Source organism: Pseudopipra pipra, chromosome Z (assembly GCF_036250125.1).
Source record: "Pseudopipra pipra isolate bDixPip1 chromosome Z, bDixPip1.hap1, whole genome shotgun sequence".
Classification (NCBI taxonomy): domain Eukaryota; kingdom Metazoa; phylum Chordata; class Aves; order Passeriformes; family Pipridae; genus Pseudopipra; species Pseudopipra pipra.
The window spans coordinates 46,547,884-46,568,634 of NC_087581.1; the positions used below are offsets into that span (position 1 = coordinate 46,547,884).

Genomic DNA, 20,751 nt, shown 5'->3' on the forward strand with positions numbered 1-20,751 from the left:
AAAAAAAAAAAAAGAAAAAAAGAAAAAAAAAGCAATCTGTAAGCAAACAGCAGGCTGTGCCCTGACTGGCTGCGCCGGCAAATCCCCCCCCTTCCCAAGTAAACTGCATGCAAAAATCCCACATGATCAAGCAGCAGCAGCCGCGCTCCGAGCTGGCTGCCTGCACCTCCTCCTCGCCTTCATCCCTCACGCACACCGGCGCCAGATCCCGCCTCGGACACACGCGTGTGCATGTATGTATGTATGTATGTGTGTGTGTGTGTGTGTGTGCGTGCGTACCTCGCTATACCGCGTATATATCTCTGCGGCTGCCTGTCGCACACACGCATGCACAGAGACAGCTCAGCGCGCCAGGCTCCTAGCTTTTCCAGGTTGCTGATGTCGGATTTACACGCAGTGAAGGGACCGGTCATTGCAAAAGGGGGCGTGACTGTTTAAAGATTTTTTTCTTCCCATAAAGCAATTTTTTTTCAAAACTGACTTTTGCCCCTCCAATCCTCGTCGCTCTTTACGATCCCTCCCTGCCTGCCGCTGCATTCAAGTTTATTTATTTGCCTGCTGGCGTGGTATATTTTTCCTTGTTGCTCTTGCTGCTGCTTCGGAGGGAATAGGGGAGAAGCCGTTGGGCAAGATCGAGAAGATCTGGGGTGGTTGTGTTTTTTTTAAGATCTCCTTATGTAGTCATCTGAGGAGTGGATTCTTTTTCTCTCACCCCCTCCCTGCTCTTTCAAACTGTTTTGTCCTTCCGCAGAAGTTGATGTTCACGGGACTGGACCCTGATTTATCGCAGAGAGGCTCCGAGAGGCTGAAAGAGATTTCCGCACCTCGCCGTATCGCTCCTTTCGTTCCCCGAGCAGGAGAGGCCAGCCAAGACCAGCATCATCAGAGGAGTTTGCAGGCTTGATTTTCCACTTTTCCGAGGTTTTGCTTTTCTCCACGCCCTCTCATAAAACAGTTTTTTTTACTTCCATCTCCTTGGTTTCCACGCCGCAATATTTCTTGGATTGGCCATTTTTTTTTCTGACCCCCGTTTTTTTTTTTCTTGCCTTTTTTTTTTTTTTTCCCGCCTTTGCTGTTGCTTAGTCCTTGGTGCATCCACCGCCCAGGAACAGGAAGGACAAGAAAACCACTCCACAAAGTCTCCTTCAAGACACTGTGCTGCAGAACAGGCTCCTCAACTCCATCAGCGCAGCGAGCAAACTCCTCAGGGGTTTTGCTTCACCCCCCCCTTTTCTCTCCTTCACCTCCCTGTTTTTTTCCCTGTTTTTGTTTGTTTCTCATTTGCGGGGAGCGGAGGGCCAGGAAGGAAGACACAAACTTTGTACTTTGAGATCTGCGGGTACTTCTCGTCCCGCTCCCAACCGGCCGCCTTTAATACGTTGCCAGGACCCCCCGTGGGCTTCCAGGGGGAAAGATCTCCTTCCCCTCCTCCTCCTGCCCGCTCTTCTCCGCCGTTCTTCAGCTCGCTCGCTCCATCCATCCCCGCGAAGCCCGAGCCGAGGGTCGGGGCCGCTCGCAGTGGCGGAGGAGCGGCCGCCCCGCGACTGTCCGCCGTGCCGGCGGGCCGGTGTATGTCGTGCCGTGGGCTCCGTGCGGGACTCCCGGTGAATGAGCACCGCCCGCCGCCTGCCGCCGACACCCGCCTCGGCCCCCGCCACCCCGTGCCGGGGTAAGGCTCCCTGAGGGGCCGCGGATCGCCCTCGCCCGCCGGCTGCGCGACTGCGGCGCCAGACGCCCTCAGCTCGCTGCTGCGGTGCGGCTCGCCGCCGAACCCACCGCCTGCGCGCCTTGCTTTTTATTTATTTATCCCGACCCAGTCCTGCCTGCGCCCCCGTCTCCTTCTTTTCTTTTTCTTTTTATTCTTTTTTTTTTTTTTCTCCTTTCTTCCCCCCTTTCTTAATTTTTTTCCCCCGCATCTCGCCTCGCTGCGCTGCCGGCCGGGCGGAGATGCCGCACGTGGAGATGCTGCTGCTGGCGGCCGCGGCGCTGTGGGTGTGCGTGCGCGGGCAGGAACCCGGCGCCAAGGCGGTGGCCGACCGCTACGCTGTCTACTGGAACAGCTCCAATCCCAGGTACGCAGGGCGGCCGCGGGCGCGCACCGGGGCGGGGGGGGAAGGGGGCTCTGTCGGCGGGCGGGCGCCGGAGACTCTTGCCCAGAAACCGCAGGAAGTAACCCCGGCTGGAGAATGGCGTGGAAAACTTTATTTTAATGGAGGTTCAGGGCTGCAGGGTAGCGGCGATGGGAAATGTGGCGGGGGTGGTTTTCTCTTATTGCCCCCCTTTCCTTCCTCCGAGGCCGCACCAGACTTCCCCGGGGTCGGTCGCCGCCGGCCCGCGGGAGTCGGGCGCATGCTCCCGCAACGTGGTGTGGGTGCTCCTCTCTGCGGGGCAGCTTCGTGCCTGTTGCCGAGCCCGCTCCGGGGGCTTGGATGGGATGAGGGGGCGCAGGTAGCGGCCCCCCGAAGCTGCCCCGGCGGGCTACGGTAGCGGGGATGCGGCCCCGGGCAGGGCGGCGGGGCTCTGCCTCCACGGTCCCCAGTTCCGCAGCACCCCGAGCCGGGAGGGTTTTCAGGAACGGCTTTGCCCGGCCCTGCCTTGCCCTGCCCTCCCGGCGGGGGGCTCTCCCGGGCAGGCTGAAGGTGAGGAAGCGAGGTAGGTTTGCCCTGCCGGGCCAGGGGTCTGTGTCCGGAGCATCTTCGCTGTCCCTGCCGTCGGAGCCGAGCGGTGCTGGCATAGTCGCCCCGCTCCCTTCGCACCGAGGGTTTCTGGCACCAGGCTTTGCGTGTGCCGTTCAGCACTGGAAAGAGATGTTTCATTTATAATTTTTTTCTGCAGTTTTCCCTCATGTTTAGCATCAGCAAATTTCAGTTGCAGCCCTGCTCCAAATGGTGTTCATGTGTTTAGGTATAAAGTCAGCTGGGTATTAAATTCTTTTGCCTTGTTAAAGTGCCTATGAGCAGACTTACTTTTTTGTTTGTTTGTGAGTTTGTTGGTTTTTTGTTTTGTTTTGTTTGGTTTTTTTGGTGTTTTTGTTTTGTTTGTTTGTTTGTTTGATTTGTTTTGGTTTTTTTTTTTGTAAACCTGTCAAGCTAGTATAAGTAAATTTGTGGACGTTTTATCTTAGGTTATCTCTTTTTTATGCTTCTGCTACCGCAGTTTGGCTTGAGATTAGCACATTGATTTTTGTCACAGGTCATGTTTTTTAATAGATCAGTGTCGCCTGCAGAAAACTCCACTACTCGGTATTCCAGAGCAGGTTCAAAATAGGTGATGCAGAAGTCAACAGGCAGAATTTTCAAGTACCCAGAGTTAGCTGGTTTGTCCAGCACTGTGTTCCTGGTCACACCACCTCAGTGAAAACTGGTCGGCACAAAAAGCTTGAAACAGAGAGGATTTATCCACAGAAACAATCATGCCTAGAAATGATGAGCATGTATGAGTTTAAATGCCTGTCCCTACATTTTCCTCTTTTTTACGTGTGTTACTTGAAAAAAATTGCTCAGAGTAAATAAGATGAAAAGTTGCACATCAAATCACACATCAAAGAACATATGCCCCAAAAAATTGTTTGTCTCTCAAAATCAGAGGTTTTTTTCTGTTGTTAGGCAAAATGAAATGTAACTGCTGGTAAAAAAATAATTTCTCAAATCCCACTGGGCAAAATGAGGATCGTTGAGAGAAGTAGGTTTGACTGAATGCACACATTACTGGTATAACAGCTAAAATACTTCAAAAATAGTCTTACATTCAAGATTTTTCACTTCTTGTTGTCTTATGTTTGATGAGCTTGTACAGTGACTGTACATAGGTAAAGAGAGTTGAAGGTACAAGCAACGCTTACCTAGTCAGTAGGTATTACTCACTGAGTTGGATTTGTAAGGCTTCTAGTAAGTTTATCATATTTTATTACTGGTAATGGAATCTCTTATTAATCCAACATTAAACATCAGCAGACTGCAAAGGAAACTTAGTTTTGTTATTCTTCCAAACACTAGAGGAAGAGTTAATTTTAAGATGTTTCTAAACTTTCCATTTTAAAAACAAATATTTCTTCTCTTAAAATACTCACTGCTCTTTCACAATGGATATATCTATTTGGACATGTCATGTTTATTCGTGAATTAAAAATATGAGAAAGAGCAGGGTGCAGTTGTTTTATACAGCTTTCCAGTTTTTATGGGCTTTTCAAGTAAGATGATCATTACAGAAAAACAGGCAAACACCTGAATGGTAGAGGGAAGAGACCCAAAGAAAAGAAAGCACTTCTCTTTTGAATTCGTTTAGTTAGAATCTAAGCTGAAGGCAGAATTGTCTTTGGTTATGAAAATTTTTAGAGCAATTAACAATGTTGCAGGAATAACTTTATAGTGATTTATCTGCATCTAGAGGCAGACTCAAGAGATGTACTCATGCAGAAGTAAGTAGGGATGCTTACTTGGTGATAACTCTTTGAAATTAGAAGACAAAATATACTGTTGTTCTTTAAACAGAGATACCACCATTGTGATTTAGCTTAATTCTTTTTGTATTTATTCAGAATTAATAAACTGCTGTAGAACTAATTAATTACCTTTAAAAAATGGAACATTGATTATCTTGCTAGTGATTAAAGGCATTTTAAAGTAATATTTCACCTAAACTTTGAAGAATTTAATAATAATTGTTCTTCCAATTTGACGATGTTTCATTTTTTAGTATGAAAGTCCAGCAGCTTACTGAAATACGTAAAGATTTCATCCTTATTGAAAAGCACATTAGTAAATTGTTGAGTGGCCCAATTGATAAGTGCTCCTGCTGTGAACAATATTTGGTAAATAAAATACCTGAGGAGTCTATTAGCAAAATTGATATTACATTGCTTGGTTAGTTGCCAAAGTTCTGCTAGAACAATTAGAAAATGTTTGATCACTATTGTTAGCATGTATGTGTAACAAAATTGTGTATTCTTATAGAGTCTAAGTCCCTTATTAGAAATGATTAAAGTATTCCTGTTCTTTACTCTTCTTATGTGTTTAATTATCAGCATACATGAAATACCATAAATGCTGTAGTCCAGTTCCCAGTAAGAATATGTTCAGATATTAGGATTCTGAAGTATAAATAAAATAACTTCTTTTAATAATTTTTTTAATTGGAAATTAATCCTTAAATAAGCTCAAAAATCTGTTTTATTTGTTTATTTGTGTAGGCTTAGAATTAAATGTACACCAATTCTAATTGTCACCTTGAAGTGCATTAGTCTTCAGCACTGTTTGCATATATGTTCTTATGCGGGACACCAAACTGTTGTCATCAGAGAATATTATTCTGAATACAACCTTCTGTTTCGGAATATTAATTTAATCCTGAGTACTAGTGTCCTTGTAATTAGAATTCAGACTGAATGTCATGTACCTGGGCCATATTTTGAAGCGGTCTGCTTGCGTGTCTGGTGCTTGCTATTGTTTTTAATCTTGTCAGAGTTCAAGCTGAACAACTTGTTGTAATTAGTGATACATTTTTCTGCTTGCAGGAGTGTGCTTTAAGATTGTGGTTTGTATTTAGGTATTTCCCTGTAAGTTGTTTCAGTGTCAGGTTATGTAGCATCGTAAATTGTTACTTGTTTCAGAATGGTTAAAAGTACCAGCATTTCAAGTCTAGTTTCTGGTTATGTATAGAGGTCAAAGCTTGTAGTCTCACAGAAGCAAATATTTTTTTACTAGGAGTATTACTGGATTTGGCTGTGTCTTATACAAGACAATGGTGTATAAAATCTGTAAGAGAATTATTATAAAGACTTCAGCTGGTTATTTCCCATAATTAAGCTGGTTACCTCAATTTTATCAATATTGCTGGAGGGTTTTTTTTAGGATAGAAACTTGGGAGCAGCAAAGAGAAAATTCCATGCATAGATTAGAATTTCACAACCTGGATGTCTAAACTTAGGTGAATTTTGTAGGTGAGTATTTAGGCACTGTTTCAGAAAAGGATCTAACTTCTATGAAGTTAGGTACAGACACACAGTGTATGACTGGATGTGTACCTTAGTGCCTACCTGGACCAGCCAAAGGCACAGACTTAGTTTTGAGAAGCTCTGACTGTGGCACTTCTGGAGCACGCTTACTGGCTGGCTGGATTTCTGAGTATCCTACCATCCATTTTTATGTGTTCACAGATTTCACCATGTTGTATTGGCTGTATATGCCAAGGTTGTGTGGCTGGTTTTTTTTTGTTGTTGTTGTTGTTTGTTCAGTTTGGTTTGGTTTTGCTTGTTTGTTTTCCATATAGATACAGTTCTGCCTGTGTACAGGGTTTTGGGAAGCCATGACGAAATGGTTGGAATAGGAAGAAAGTAGTTACGCGTGTTAAGAACAACTAAGAATCTGGGAATGAATAGGGGCAAAATCAAGGCATTTGCTTTGGTGTTGGTATTCTGTGTTTCTTATGTCAAGGGAATCGTAGGATCTTAAGTGTTTGGGATATATACACACATGGCATGCATGCTTATGTATATATATATGTATTGTATATATATGTATATTAAAAAACAGTTTTGAAACAGCATAGCTTGTATTTTGAGAGCATTTTATCCAGCAGCTTTCTCCGAGAGCTAAAGAAATTTCTGATTCCCTGTAATTAAAAGATCAGTAGTAGAGCCTTTAATTCTTTACACCTACTTTCTCTGCTTTTAGTAGTTTCATTAACACCTTGCATCTCCAAAAGAACATTGGTGTTTATTTTAAAAGTGGGGGTTTGAAACAGTTTCAACCTTCTGTGGAAAAACTGCACAAAGAACAATAGTTTCACTGGCTTCCACCTTTGTATGAAAGGCACCTTGTTAAGTGGTATATGGTCTTCATGAAATGGTTCTTCCTAAATCTTTTCCAAGTGCACATAGTCAGGACACTTTACTGCATTCTTTTTGCTAGCCCCTCTATCCTTTTCAAGAGGGACAGAGAAAGATGAGCCTTCCTTTCTCTCCCCTATTGTTATGATCTCAGCAATCTACCAGTTTCAAGCTGGGCTGAGAAAGTGAGTGAATGCAATTAGTCCTTCAGGAACCATAGTCATGGCATTCATATGGAGAGGCATACATCTGAGAATATGTATGCATTTCAATGTAGGTATGTGCATACTTATGTATAAATACACATATATACATATGTATGTGTGCACTGAAGTGTGTCATTAGGTGGTGATGTGGTGTAGAGTATATAATAATGTTGTGTGAGAAAAAAATCTGAAAATGAATTTTTTTAATTAGTAAACTCTCAAATGTTTAGAAAGTGGATGGAATTTCAACCAGATTTCCAGGTCTCATCATATCTTGTTTTAGATTTCAAAGTAATTATAAAAAAATTATTTGCAGAATCTGTGTTTTAGTTCTTGGCCATCTTCCCAGAGTGCTGTTTCTTCACACACTAGTAGTTCCCAGGTCAGTAGGTGGGCAGGTAGATAAGCAAGGACTCAGGCACACAAATGTAAAATGAAACAGAGAAGATTATAGGAATGTGCTTAGAGAACTCTGTGGTCTTATTTGAATACTTTGTAACTGCTTCTTCCTAACCCAGTCTGTTGCTGGGCAGAGGACTGCTGCATTGCTGAAATACTAGACTTCAAGAAAGTGCATAAAGAAGGCTGGTCATTGAGAACAGCTTAGAGAGGATGCTAAAGATGCAACCTTTACTGGAGAAACCATGAGTAGACACTAGTTTGTCCATGCCTATGAGATGTGCCTCTGTTGCTTTGGCTCACTGTTTTTAATTTTTTTTTTTATTTTTTTTTAATGCAATTAGAAGTATTTTGGAACTGCAATTTTCTTCCAGTAATCACTCTTTGCTCTGCTACCCAGTTCTGAGCATTGTTCTTAAAAAAATGTCTTTAGTTTCATGATTAATCTCATCTTCTAGTGTTTCTGAATGGTGTAGTTCACTGTTGAGAATAAAGTTTGAGAATAAGTTTTTGTTGCGCTTGTGCTTAAAATTTAGTCATTCTGCAGCACGTGAATATAATTAGATGAAAACGCTTGGTTTAAAATAAACAGACGTTATTGAAATTGCTTTCTGGTGGTATTACAGTTATTATGAGTAAGCCATACTGTAAGGTACTTCAGCATAGCTGAATGGAAGAATAGGATCATTCACACATTAGAAATCTTCCTTGCAGTTTTGCACTCTCCCTATTCATTGTAGTCTCTACAAGCTACATTATGGTTGAGCTCATTTAAAATGGTGGATATTATTTTATAGTGTGCAAATATGTATATGTGTCTGAAATCCTCTTTTTTAGGAAACTGAACCTAGAATGTTACATTACAAAAGCACAAATTCCCATTCCTATGCATTTTAGAAAATAATTAGTGTTAAAATGAAGTATTTGAAAATATATAAAAACCCCCCTCACTGTTCTGCAAGGATTTCTCCCCCATAGAATGCCAGAATTTCCAGTAAAAGAAATATATCCCCCAATTCTGGGGAAACATCCTTCATATTTTACTGTTGACAGGTTGATGAAAATACGTTGTTAGACCCTAGTTTTATGAAAAAAATGAGTTTGTTTATTTTTGACTGCTGTAAAACGCAGAGAAATAGTTTGATGCCCATGTTGTGTGAGCTGCTAGTAGTTTCATGGCCATTTTTCTGTTTAAATGCATGACCAGTAAAAATGCTGTCAAAAGAAAAATTAACTAACGAGAAGATACACAAGAGTCCTGTTAATTAGCAAGTCTTCTTGAATTGCTAATACCAATTTAGAGGAAATTCTTCCTGTTCGACAATTTTTAATGGAAAGCCTTGAAGATTATGATTCTTATTGTCACTTGCATTATAATCTGGTGGAAGAATTTACCTATCCACGCTGACTTATGGCATGAAAAAAAAAGGACCGTAGATTCACAAAACCTATAAGTACAGTATTAGTTATTTTTCATATTGTTAATTTTGTTTTCTGCCATTAGATCATCACATTAATCTGATCAGGAACTGTTCAACCACAGAATCCACAATAAAAGAATCTTACTTCTTGTTTATCACTGAGTAATTTTATTTTTGCTTGTTTGTTTTCATCAGACTCTTGAAGAACCATCTTATTTGATAGGCACCGTTTTTGGTTTCTGATTACAGTAATGAAATGGTGCTAGAGTGCAGAGAAAGAATTGTTTTTTTGAGAAACATCTGGTGAGGCGGAAAAACTGGGGTAGGAGATACGTCCACTTCGACACTGGTCACCCTCTGCTAAAATATATTTGTTTCATTCTGAGAGATAAAATTTGGCCTCATGACTTTTTAAAAAGGATGCATATTTTGACAGGATATGTTTTGTGCCATAATTAATGTTTTCCGTACATCATTGACCTTCTTTATTCATTGAAATAATGTAATATTTCCTCCCTGAAATGGTGTAATTTTTCTGGCTTGGGGGTGGGTGTTGGGTGCTGGGCCGTGGTGGGCACATCCACATTGTGTGAGTTGTTCATCAGTAGTGGTTGAGTGCTGCGGCTGTTCCTGGGTGGGTAGCAATGAAGCACTACCTTTTTTGCTTCTGTGGACTCCAAAGTAGTATTTTTCATATTCATATTACAACTCAGAAGAATTTCCTTCTCTCTGCAGACCTTAAAATCACATTATCTTATCACACGGGGACTTGCTAAGAAATATATAAATATTTTTATTTTAATACTGGTACCATACATAGGGTTTTTTGGTTTAATTTTTACTTCGCATTTGTTAAAATTTTCTAAATAAATTTGAGTATCTTTTCTCAGTCTGTGCATTTGAAACAGGAGCCAAATACATTCTAAACCTTTTCATCAAAACTAAACAAAAAAAATCCCCAAATCTCTTAGTGTGTAACATTTTGTAGTTTTTGTAGTGCTATATAAATAAAATACAGATTCTTTTGTTTTTTTGTGAGGAGACATAAAAAAAAGTAAGTATTTTACTGGTAATTTTGATGATGATCTCTGTAGTACAGTTGTCAGTCTTCAATGCTAATTCATGAGCATTAGGTAAGGACTTCTAGCAGCTTTAGTGATGTTGAGTACCCTGCAATTGTTAAAAGTTGTTGCCAGGAAATTTACCAATTAATGTTGTTAATGAGCAGGAAAAACAGCTGCATTGGGTTAGGTTTTTTGTTGTTGGTTGTGTTTGGGGTTTTTTTCCACTTTAATAGATGTCTAATCAGATTTTTAAAAAAATAGTTATGTATTCATACAGGCAGGGCATTTGGTGAGCAGAAGTTAACAAAGTAGGAGCTATCAATCCTGCTCTCTTTCCTATTGTTTCCAGAAAAGAAGGAAATAAAGAGAGACTCTGGAATTTGAAAGTATTGACCTTCTGACATGCACACACAGCATGGTCATTGCACTGGCACACAAAGTGCCTTAAGCCACCATAATGGCAAACTGCATTTTTGAAGTTACTGATATGAGAGCCAGCTGGATGGGGGATGAACAGCCAACAGTGATTCTGCAGCTATTTGTAAGTTACCACTTTAGAGCCAGACAGCTTCACTTTTATATTCCCAAACTTACCACTTTGGAATAATGTTGCTTTGTTCGGCCTAGCCAGGGATTTGTGACTGCTACATAGACTTAGAACCGTTTGGTCCAGGATTGTGTGGTCATTCTTCATAGAGATCTGCTTCACAGAGCAATTTCATTCATCTGGTTGTGGGGGAGGGATGAGAAACAGTGAAGGAACATTCAGATATAGCATTCTTCAAGGAAATTGCACATCCACATTAGCTGGTCGCTTTTTAAAGATAGAGGCAGAGATTTGGATCAAGTAGTTAAAAGCCAATTCAGACCAATGTCTTAAGACTACGTGGGATCTCCTGGATAGGCTTTCCATATACAGTCTGAAAGAGACCTAATATTTTATGTTCTGCAAGGGCTCTTACCCCCTGCCCATTTATTTGTTTGTTTGTTTGTTTGTGTACAGTTATCACTCCAGTACACTTTTACATCTTTTTGCGGTTCTCTTGGGGCTCAATTTATTAAAAATCAGTGATCCATCACTAAGTGGGGTACAGTACAAGTACTGGTGCTTCCAAAAGGGAGTTTTTGTGCCAAACCAAAAGAAATAATAGGGATACAAAAGCTGCCAAAAAGCGTGTCTCCCAATTGCTAATTAATCAGGCGAAAAAGCACCTCAGCAACTACAGTTGAATGTGGAACAGTTTATTGTAAATACTGAATAAAGATATGTTAAGAGGGCATAGTATCTCTTTGTAACTATGTGTAATTTAAAAATAAAGTCCACTACGTGCTGGAGTCAGTAGGGTTTTTTTTTATGTTGATGGCATTGTGAGTGGAGAGACCTCTTTCAAAGAACCTCATGGTACTAACAAAAAAAGTTACCATTTTGTTGATTTTTTTCTCTCTGTTTCTGTGTGCTTGTGGTAATTAATAATAATATTTCTAGACAATGACTAAAGCTTCAGGAAAGATATTTTTAAAAACTCATATCTTCACTAATCTGGATTACAAGGTATGATAGAAAAAGAACCATTGCTGTGAATATCTGGTGTCCAAAGCTGCCAATCACTTTTGGCACAGCTCCCATCATGGTCGCTGTGCCCATAATTAAATGCCTGTCATTAGTGTATTTTTCCATAACATTTACAATGGGAAAGGCAAGGGGTCCTTGCAGAGCTGTGGCTGTCAGGGGAACAATAAAAACTAATTACACACTCTGCTGTCACCATTGTCAGCTCTGCTTTTAGGGGGAAAGAACATGGGAAGTGTGTGCCTAATAATTATATATATATATATATATATAAAATTATATATATACAATACCCAATTGGGGAAACTCAGTCATAGTGAAGTGACATTTACTTGGAAGTTTATTATTCCTGTATTCAAAAGACCTTAATTCTAGGGTTAGATTTGTCCCTTCGCTTATGCCCAAGTTGCATACACTTTTCCCTTTGCTTTTCAGCCACTTTTGCCTTTCTCTCATTTTGTGTTGCACACTCTCTGGTGAACTGAGCTTTCCAATGAAATTGCTGCGATCAAAGCCAGTATTTGCCTGCATTTATTAAATGGGTGGAAATCATCTTATCCTTTGTATACTTTTGCTTGTGCCCTGCATAGTAAACCGGAGTTAAAAAAAGAAAAAAAAGCTGAATGAAAGCAGCTAATTTGCATGTTCACATTTGGGTTTTTTTCTGTTTTTAGCACATGGTGTGTGGGTCATCTTAAGTGAAATCAGGCTAAGATTTTGGTGTACTGCAGAAGCAACTTGAGTGGAATGTGTGCCAGTTCCATTTATCCATGCACAAATATTTCCAAATGTAAGCATAAGTGCATAATTGCAGTATGAATTATCTTAAATGCTGTTCGTAAAGAAACCGAAAGAGTGAAGTTGTGCCTTCCCAATAATATTTACTAATTATTTATTTGCAGCCTGTATAATGAGCAATTTACTTAAGCGTTTTTAGGGCACTGATTTAAAAAGAGTAGATCCTCAGAAGCAGAATTTTGAATATATTTAGGTATATAGATTTGCAGACAGCAGCCATATGGGTTTTTTGAGACTGCTTGGTGCCTCAGATTTTATTTCAGCTTTTTTGCACATGGAGGTTTTTAAATACTATAAAAAAATGGTCCCTTTAAGTTGATTAAGGAAAGTTGTTTAAATACATATCATAGCTTTTAAAATTAGAAGTCAGTAGGAACTGACGGGCAGTCATGAGGAGTGGAAGCCTATCTATTTGTTTGCACTGTATGCCTCGACAGACACTGCAACATGTATTTCTTTTTCTTTTAATATCCCATTTATTGATGGTTTTTTATTGCCATTTTTTTGGCAGTGTTCAGATACAACTTTATTGGAGCAAAACGATTCTCCCACTGCTTTGGATGGGAGTTGATTTAGGTCCTGTATTGATGGTTTTATGGTGTAGTTCCTGAGTATGAGTTTCAGTAGTTGGGTTTGTCAGTTTCTGTGAGGCCACCCAATTGAATCCAGTGAGGGGACCCAGCAGCGTGGGTTTGCTGTGGACCCAGTGGGTCTTTTTCTGGTCGAGTCCATTCTAGACTAAAATTTTTTTTAACAGTTTGTGCACATTTGGGACCTCTACCTTTGAGCGGCTGAAAAGGGTAAAAGCAAACCTGGTTGAATGAGTAGTTGTTTTGCTGTCAGCGATTTCAAAATTGAGAACAGGCTTATCATATGTCATTAGCAGACAGGCATTAGTGAAACTCTTAAGATGTTGAATGCCCTATATAGTGGAGTATGGTTCAGTGTGTGCCAAAAAAAATTAATAATTTAGGATCATGAAGGTAAAATTAATCAGCTATAGTAATATGCCACTGGGATACAGATTATGGATTTTCCAAAGCACTACATGCAGTATACTGCTCTCTTCTAGACAAGATATTACTGAAAGACCAGGTGGATCTTGTAAATGCCTAAGTAGGATGCTACTTCTCCTTACAAATGTAAACTCTTCAACATATTAACCATGTAATTTATTATCTCTTAACCAATATGGTGAGCAGTGATTCCTGTCATGTTGTATGTCACTGTATTTTGAGGCTGCTGAGAAAGCAATTTTTCTTGAGGCAGTTTCATTTAATGGAGTATCACATATTACATTTTTTCATGATTTTCAGCAGATTTGCTGATGTCTAGTGGCTATGAGATAAAACGTGACGAAGGGAAGACACATCTGTAAGGAAATGTGACCCTTGTTTAATTTGAGAAGATACATGTTGATGAAATAAGCTTATTTTTTGTAAAATGGAGTCTTGCAAAACAATCCAGTTCTAATTCTTAAACTGTATCCATTGTGCATACAGTTGAAATTTGGTCACGCTTTGTAGTGTTTGTATCGGCAGATCCAGTTGTAAGACACTGGGCCCAGTTTAATGTTACTTCCATGTGTTTGTAGTGAGTTGCTTGCAAGGTTCCCAGAAATCTTTGAAAATTTTCTGTGTTGATTTGTAAAATATATTTCAAAAATGTACTGTGAATGTTTTATAGCTTTTTGTGTTAGTTCACAAATGTTGTAAAGGAATGCATACACAGTTTTATTGAGGAATTTACATCTTAAAAAGTCCTCAGACAAAGTACCTCTAGAAAAAAGTACTAAGAAGACTTCCTGCAGAGCATGATATTTTTTAATACGCATAATAGCATAATCCTCACTTAAAAACATGAAATATAAATCAGTCTCTAAAAATCTGTATTGGAGATGGGAACTTCATTAGCAGAAGGGTTAAGGGTTTTGAGAGTATAAAGAGATTCTTCACTGAAATAAAAACAAAGTAAAAAGAATGTTGTTATTTGGAGGTTCTTTAATCAAGGTGGTATGAAATTTCTCATTAAGGTTAAGATTCACATTATCATAACAAGTGACAGTGTGGGTGAAGAAGGAAAATAAATTAGAATGGTAGATCATACTTGCTTCTCATTATATCATGGCTATTCACTGCATTCAAATTCCAAGCAAACCCTTTCTCTATATCTCAGTTATATAGAACTTACTTGCAAAGAAGACTTTATGGGGAGAATCTCCATATTCACTGTTTCTATTCTGAAGCATGACAGTTAGCTTTAAAAAAAAAAAGGTTTTTTTAGTGATTTAGAGCATCACTTTATTATTACTTTTTCAGACCCTGTGTCTGACTGAAGTACATTTTATAGCTTACTGTAAAAAGAAATCTCCATTTTCCATTTTTCATACTAGCTGTCTTGATTTAGTGTTGATATAATGGCCTTCTTCAGAACAAAGCATTTGGAAGACTTTCCTAAGCACTTAATTTTAGATGTGGAGTTTGGAGCTAATCTATTATTACTGATGAAAGCAATTTTGCCTTTGTAATTTCTGTGAGGAAATCAGATCACTGAGGCGCCCAGTTAGGATTTCTGTACTCATTTTTTTATGTATGACAGAGGAATGATTGCTTCCTCTTTGTGTTTGTATGCCTGTTTACTTCATAAAGCTAGTACAGTGGAGGCACCCAAGACTTAATTTTTAGATACTTAATTAGTATCAGGTAGGTTTAGTGCAGTCTTCTTGAATTAGCTGTTTTCTTTCAGATTCAGTCCTATGCTTAAAACAAAATGTGGCCTGCTTTCCACGCTATAATGACAATGCCAGAGACAAAATGAGTCTTGGTAGTGTCTTAGTCTCAAAAGGATGGTGATGTACACAGGTGAAAAGGTTCTGTGGTTTTCCGTTAAATGAGCTAGAGATTAGTACTGTTATTTTTGATTGCTGTTAGGGATAAATTTATTAGTGGTTTTGGTCTGGGAAACATCTCTGCCTTTGAGAAGGAAAAGATATACTAATTTCTTTTTTTAAGATAAATTCATAGGTTTTAGAAAGAACCTTCCGTGCACTCCCAGCTTTTTGTGGTCCTCATCACTGCAGTAATGCTTTTATTTAAATAATGTCTCAGAAAAAAGAATACTGTTTACACATATTCAGCTTGTCAGTTGAGAAATTATCTGATTAATACAGCATATCCTGATTTATGAAAATATGGATTACTAATTATCTTCTTCTACAGTATTCCCTTAATAAGTGATTGGGAATAGTATGTAAGTAGTATTCTGCCATATTTATGTAATGTACACAGTGTAAAAGAAATAGCATGGTAACATACTCTGATCAGATGCTCTGCTGTATTCGAATGACATTCCCATTGAGTTTACTGAATCATTGCGTATGTTCTTTTATTTTTCAAGTTGCAGTAATGGAAGAGAATGAACTAAGTATCAACTGTTCAGTTGACAATGCTTCACTGTGCCTCATTCTCTTTTATTCCTCTCCAAATTTCAAAAACATTACTAGTAATACTAAGCTGTTTTAAAAAAGAGGCCATTATTAAATCCCTCTAAAAATATTTACCTTGTGTTTTCATTTACCACTTCTGCATAGCCCATTCTTTGTTTTGGGTGTGGTTTACCAAATATTTACTCCTCTTCAAAACTAGTATTTCGAGCGTGAGTACATATTTATTATGTAAAACTCATTTATCCATATATTGATTAAATTCTCACCCTGCATATAAGGTTAGGAGAATGTAATATGAAAGAATGATAAGAGAAGTTTGTTTCAAACTGAACTTGGTATAAAGGTGTCTGTACTTATTTCTTGAGGACTGGGAAGCCTCATAACTTTTTATTTTGAACTCTGTTCTGTAAAAGCATATTTCTTAGTTACTCAGGAGTCTTACCTCTGTTTTAGTCCTTTGATTGTAGTGGGTTTTTTATACTTCTGATACTTACAAGCTTTCCTGCATTCCCTTAAAGTGAGAGGAGTGGAATTGGAAATCCCATCTGATGCTAACAAATTTTAAAAATCAAACAAGTGCCACGGCAATAACGCAACATTCTCCAGTAAAGCAACTTGAACGATCAAAACTTCATGCATCTGAAAGTTGAACATGCGAGGTGGAAAGATGCATCTGTTCTGCATCTGTTTTACTACAGGGCTGATATAAAATCTGTTTTTCAAAAGATCTTGACACATCCGAAGGTAAGGCTGTAATTTTTCCTGTTTTGACAGTGGCTTGTCAGACTCTTTGACTCAGAACTTTCAGTGGTGTCTAAGATAAGAAAGCATGTTGAGACAGGACCCCAACCACTCTAAATAAAAAATCATACCGCTGCCTTCCAGTTTGAACAGGTAAATTATGATTGTCAGTCCAGATGTATTTCCCTGTCAGAAATGTGATTTTTGGTTTTTTGTTTTTTTTTTTTGTAATGTAGATTGTTACAGGGAGTGAGAGAAGAAGCTAAAGAAGGGGAGGGGATGTTCTCTAAATTGCAGCCTCAGTTTTCTGCCAGGACACTTCTTTTGATTTTGTTGATTTGCTGCAATTCTGCAAGCTTCTAGAAACAGATGAATACTTCTATAGAGCGTGATTGCAATGCAAAAAGAAAAATAATCCTGAAATTTTAATGAAAAAAAAAATTTAAAAACATTTAATTGAATTGTCATTATGTGTGAAGCCATCCATTTTTTTTGACAAATAATTACATCTTGCATATGACTTAGGTCCTTAATGTGAAAAAAGACAGTTCTTAACTCTTTTTTCTGTCTTTATTCACTCGATAAGCTGAAAGTGTGTTTTTTCACTAATGGTTTTTAAACATCAAAATTTTGTATCTGTGCAAAAGCATTCATTGATGTAATGTATGGTCATGCTATAATTTGTGGTCATGCTGTGACCTAGGTGTTGCAAAGAACTTTAGATAGCTGAAGAGGTGGGTTTCTTTGCATTCTTCAGTTATTTGTGTCACTTTAAATGGATTTGCATGTAGTGGCGTCTAATGTGTGATTTTCAAACTTTGCTGATCAACTTTAGGGGAAAAATTACTTTCCTAACTATAAGTGGCTTATTTCTTTTCAAACATAAGTTGTGGTGTTGTAGAATGTCTTCTTTATCTTTCCTGTCCCCCTTCCTTTTTCCTTTATTTCTATTTGTTCTGTGACTATAAATATTTCTAATAAAAAATATTTTTCTTTGTAATCTGTTTATCCCTTTATTTTATTTTGTTAGGATAAAATCAGGTGAGGTCCAGGGGTTCCTGACTAATGTGTTCTGCCTGGAAGGAGCCATGAAACAGTGGCTTCAAACTGCAGTAAATATTGACTGGGGCTATGAGCTGAGCCTTGCTCAAAGCTCACTCTAAAGACTTGAAAGGCACCTATTGTTCCTTCTTAGTCAGTACTGCATAGCCAAGGCTAAAGTATGCAAGTGTTAGGAGAAGAAGAAAGGCAATGGGGGAAATTAAACAGTGAACACAGCTGAAGGCATAACTGCTCTAGCAGAAAAGGGCCAAAGCCCCCGTCATCGAGGGCTGCATAAAGCTTTGCAGAGGTGGAGCATCCAAAATCGTCCACCTTCTTTCTGTGTGAGATGCTCAGTGAACATAGCCTTAATTTCACCGAGGTAGGATTGGAGAAGAGGCACAAAATTCTGCTTTAAGGGATGGTTCCTGCCAAAGATTCTTCAATCCTTTGTGAACAACTATGCAATGAAGGTGGATTATTGGGCAGCTCTCCCTCTCTCCCTCCCTCACTGAGGCTCTACTCAGAGCAGTGATGGATGAAGTATTTTGGAGAGTTTAACCACTGCTGTTCTGTTCCATGTAGCTGGTGCTTGGCTGTGCAGAAGGAAGGCAAGATGCAGAGGATGTAGTTTAATTAGGTCACCACTTTTTATTAATTCATTTGGGAACACAAGATTGGCAATAAAACACAGACTGGATATTGTTGTGCTTTCCTTCGCCAGTCCAACCTCACTGGAGAAGCTTTTGCCAGCCAGTGCTGGTTGGGTGATGGACCCATTCTTTAAGGCGCAATGGGGAGCTGTCTGATCTGTTTTTAATTTCCTGGCCCCTTTCTGTTTTCCTTAGAAATGTTGTTTCCTAAGTTCCTTTAAAATTCTCGTTTGCCAGGATATTTCACCTCTTTATTGGATGAGTACTTACGTTGACTGGGTGGGTAATTTAGCCTACTACATTACATTCACCTGAACTGAATCTCTGTATGCATATAGATCTCTGACTTGCTGTGATGGAAGTGGAATTCATCTTGCCAGGCTTCCTCGCTCCCTCCCTTCCTGCCCAAGAAAAGCCTTCAAAGAAAAATAGGATTAGCACTGTACCTGCTGCCAGTCTTCGAAAAAAAGTCTTTCCAGCTGATTAATTTTTGCTTCTAGGTTGGTGCTCCTTAAATATGATGAAAGAGATGTCTCAAACACATTTCACAATGGTCACCTGTCCTCCTCCCTTTTTATTTTGTCTCAGTTCCCTTTCTATTTTGTCTCAGTTAGGTTCTCCATGCCATCCTGTCCTTCAGTCTAGATGCTGTAAGGAAACTTCAAAGGACCCCATGACCTCCTTTTATTCCGACTCACAAGACAAAGCCTTGCCCTCTGCATTTGAGATTACGGAAATGACAGTGTATCTATCTCATTATTGTAAAGCATATTGGGATATTTTGAATATGAAAGGAGATGTGTAAAAGCAAATTCTGTTTACTCGCCTCAGATGGGAATAGGATTGTCCTTTATCTAGAAGAAGTGCTTGACAGTGCTCTAATAATGAATCTGCAGTGTGCTTTGCTTTCACCCTCTAGCAGCACTGTAACAGGAAGAAACCCAGTCTTCTTGGGTGGAGTAGAAGAGGTTGAGACAAGGATGGGAGTTGCCTAAACTATGAAAATAATGTAGATAAGAAACTTGAATTTAGTGTTTTAAAGCTAGCAAAAGCATTGTTTTTTCAAGTTTATAATAGAGAGCAGTACAATTTCAAAGTGAGAGAAAACAACTGTCAATACATAGGTAACACATTATTGCAAACTGCTGTGGAACAATGTGATTAAAATTTTAGTTTACTAGAATTTTTGTTTAATTAGAGATCACTCTATTTGGTGTCTAGAATGCTTGAAGATATAAAATCTGTTCGGTTGTTGTGTCACCATGTCATCCCTCCCACCCCTAACATTCTTCTCTTTTTTCCCTAATGAGAAGCATACTCTATGTAAATAGTGTGTTGATCACCAGATCCTGTTCAGTATCCTTTATATGTTCCAAAGGCAGAAATGCCTAGTAGAGGCGTTTGTAGTTATGATACAAAATAGGAAGGTTTATGATTATTTTTTTTCTGCAGTGAATCTGTTTTCCTTTGAACTACTATTTTGTACACTTAACAGATTTACATCTCCTTAGTTTTCCAGTTTTAACCATTTCTTAGTTTTTTTTCCTGTCTTGGATTTTAAACTAACAGCTGGAAAATATATTTTACTGAAAAGCACCTCATCACAAACACCCGCAACTTAAAAAAGTTAAACATCATTAAAAAGAATTTTTGTGTATGCCACAAATGCAAAGTGACTTTCAATACAGCCTGTATGAGGAAACAACTACCAGACTCTTGTCTGGGCCACTTTTCTTTCTTTTTGTTTTTTTAAATACTCTTCTCATTTGTGTGCATGCCTCTCTTCCTCATGTAGCAAAAGAATTTTACATGATGATTGGTATTTTACAGAAAGGAAAATTTAGAGTTACTGCTTCTGCAACAATCAGAATAATTATTTGTTACATAAGCCATGAGATCTTTATTTTACCCTTAAAATGTGTATATGAGAGAGAGTAAAATGCCTGAATTTTGGAATGGTTTATTGTTAAACTTGGAAAACTACGTATCGTTTCTTTGTACTTGCCAAATGAAGTGTTCTAAATTACATTAATTTGTGAATTGACTGGCATTTTTTAAAGTAGAATGACCAATCAAATTCATGTGTGGATTTTTTCAGTCTCATGCTAAAAAAAACCCCCAAAACCAAAATGGTGTTCCCTCAATACTCTGGCTGATTTTTCAACTGTAACCATGAGTATTCTGGAAAGCTTACAAGTCTTATTTTTTGTTTTTTTTGCCTCTGCAATGCTGCATTTGTGTCACAGCTCCATAATGCAGCTTTATTTTTTTATGCTAACATTCTAACTAGGTGTTTTCCCATTTTAGCAGAAGTCAGTTTGAGAAACAGATAGTTGTTGGTACTTACCCATTGTACACTGAGTTGCATTTGTTTTCTTCAAACTTTTTTGATTCTATTATTCTGTAAATGTCTGAATTTCAAATAAGTACACTAACTGTACTGTAGTAATGCAAAATACTCTCATATACAGTCATGCCTACTGTTTCTCTTAGAAGTTCTCCATTTACCTTTCCTGTTTTGGAATAACAAAATTTTATGATGGACAAATGTTCTAACACAAAATTGAGTGGGCTTATTGCAATCTTT

The 20,751-nt window shown here is 38.7% G+C and overlaps 1 protein-coding gene across 1 annotated transcript in view; it reads left to right on the forward strand.

Moving 5' to 3' along the window:
* Positions 1-1,090: 1,090 nt before the first annotated feature.
* Positions 1,091-20,751, forward strand: part of EFNA5 (ephrin A5) — a 215,284-nt gene continuing 195,623 nt past the window's right edge. The window contains exon 1 of the mRNA XM_064641797.1: positions 1,091-2,072. Within this exon, the coding sequence (XP_064497867.1) occupies positions 1,948-2,072 (125 nt within the window). The 5' untranslated portion in view covers positions 1,091-1,947. The remainder of the gene's footprint in view (positions 2,073-20,751) is intronic.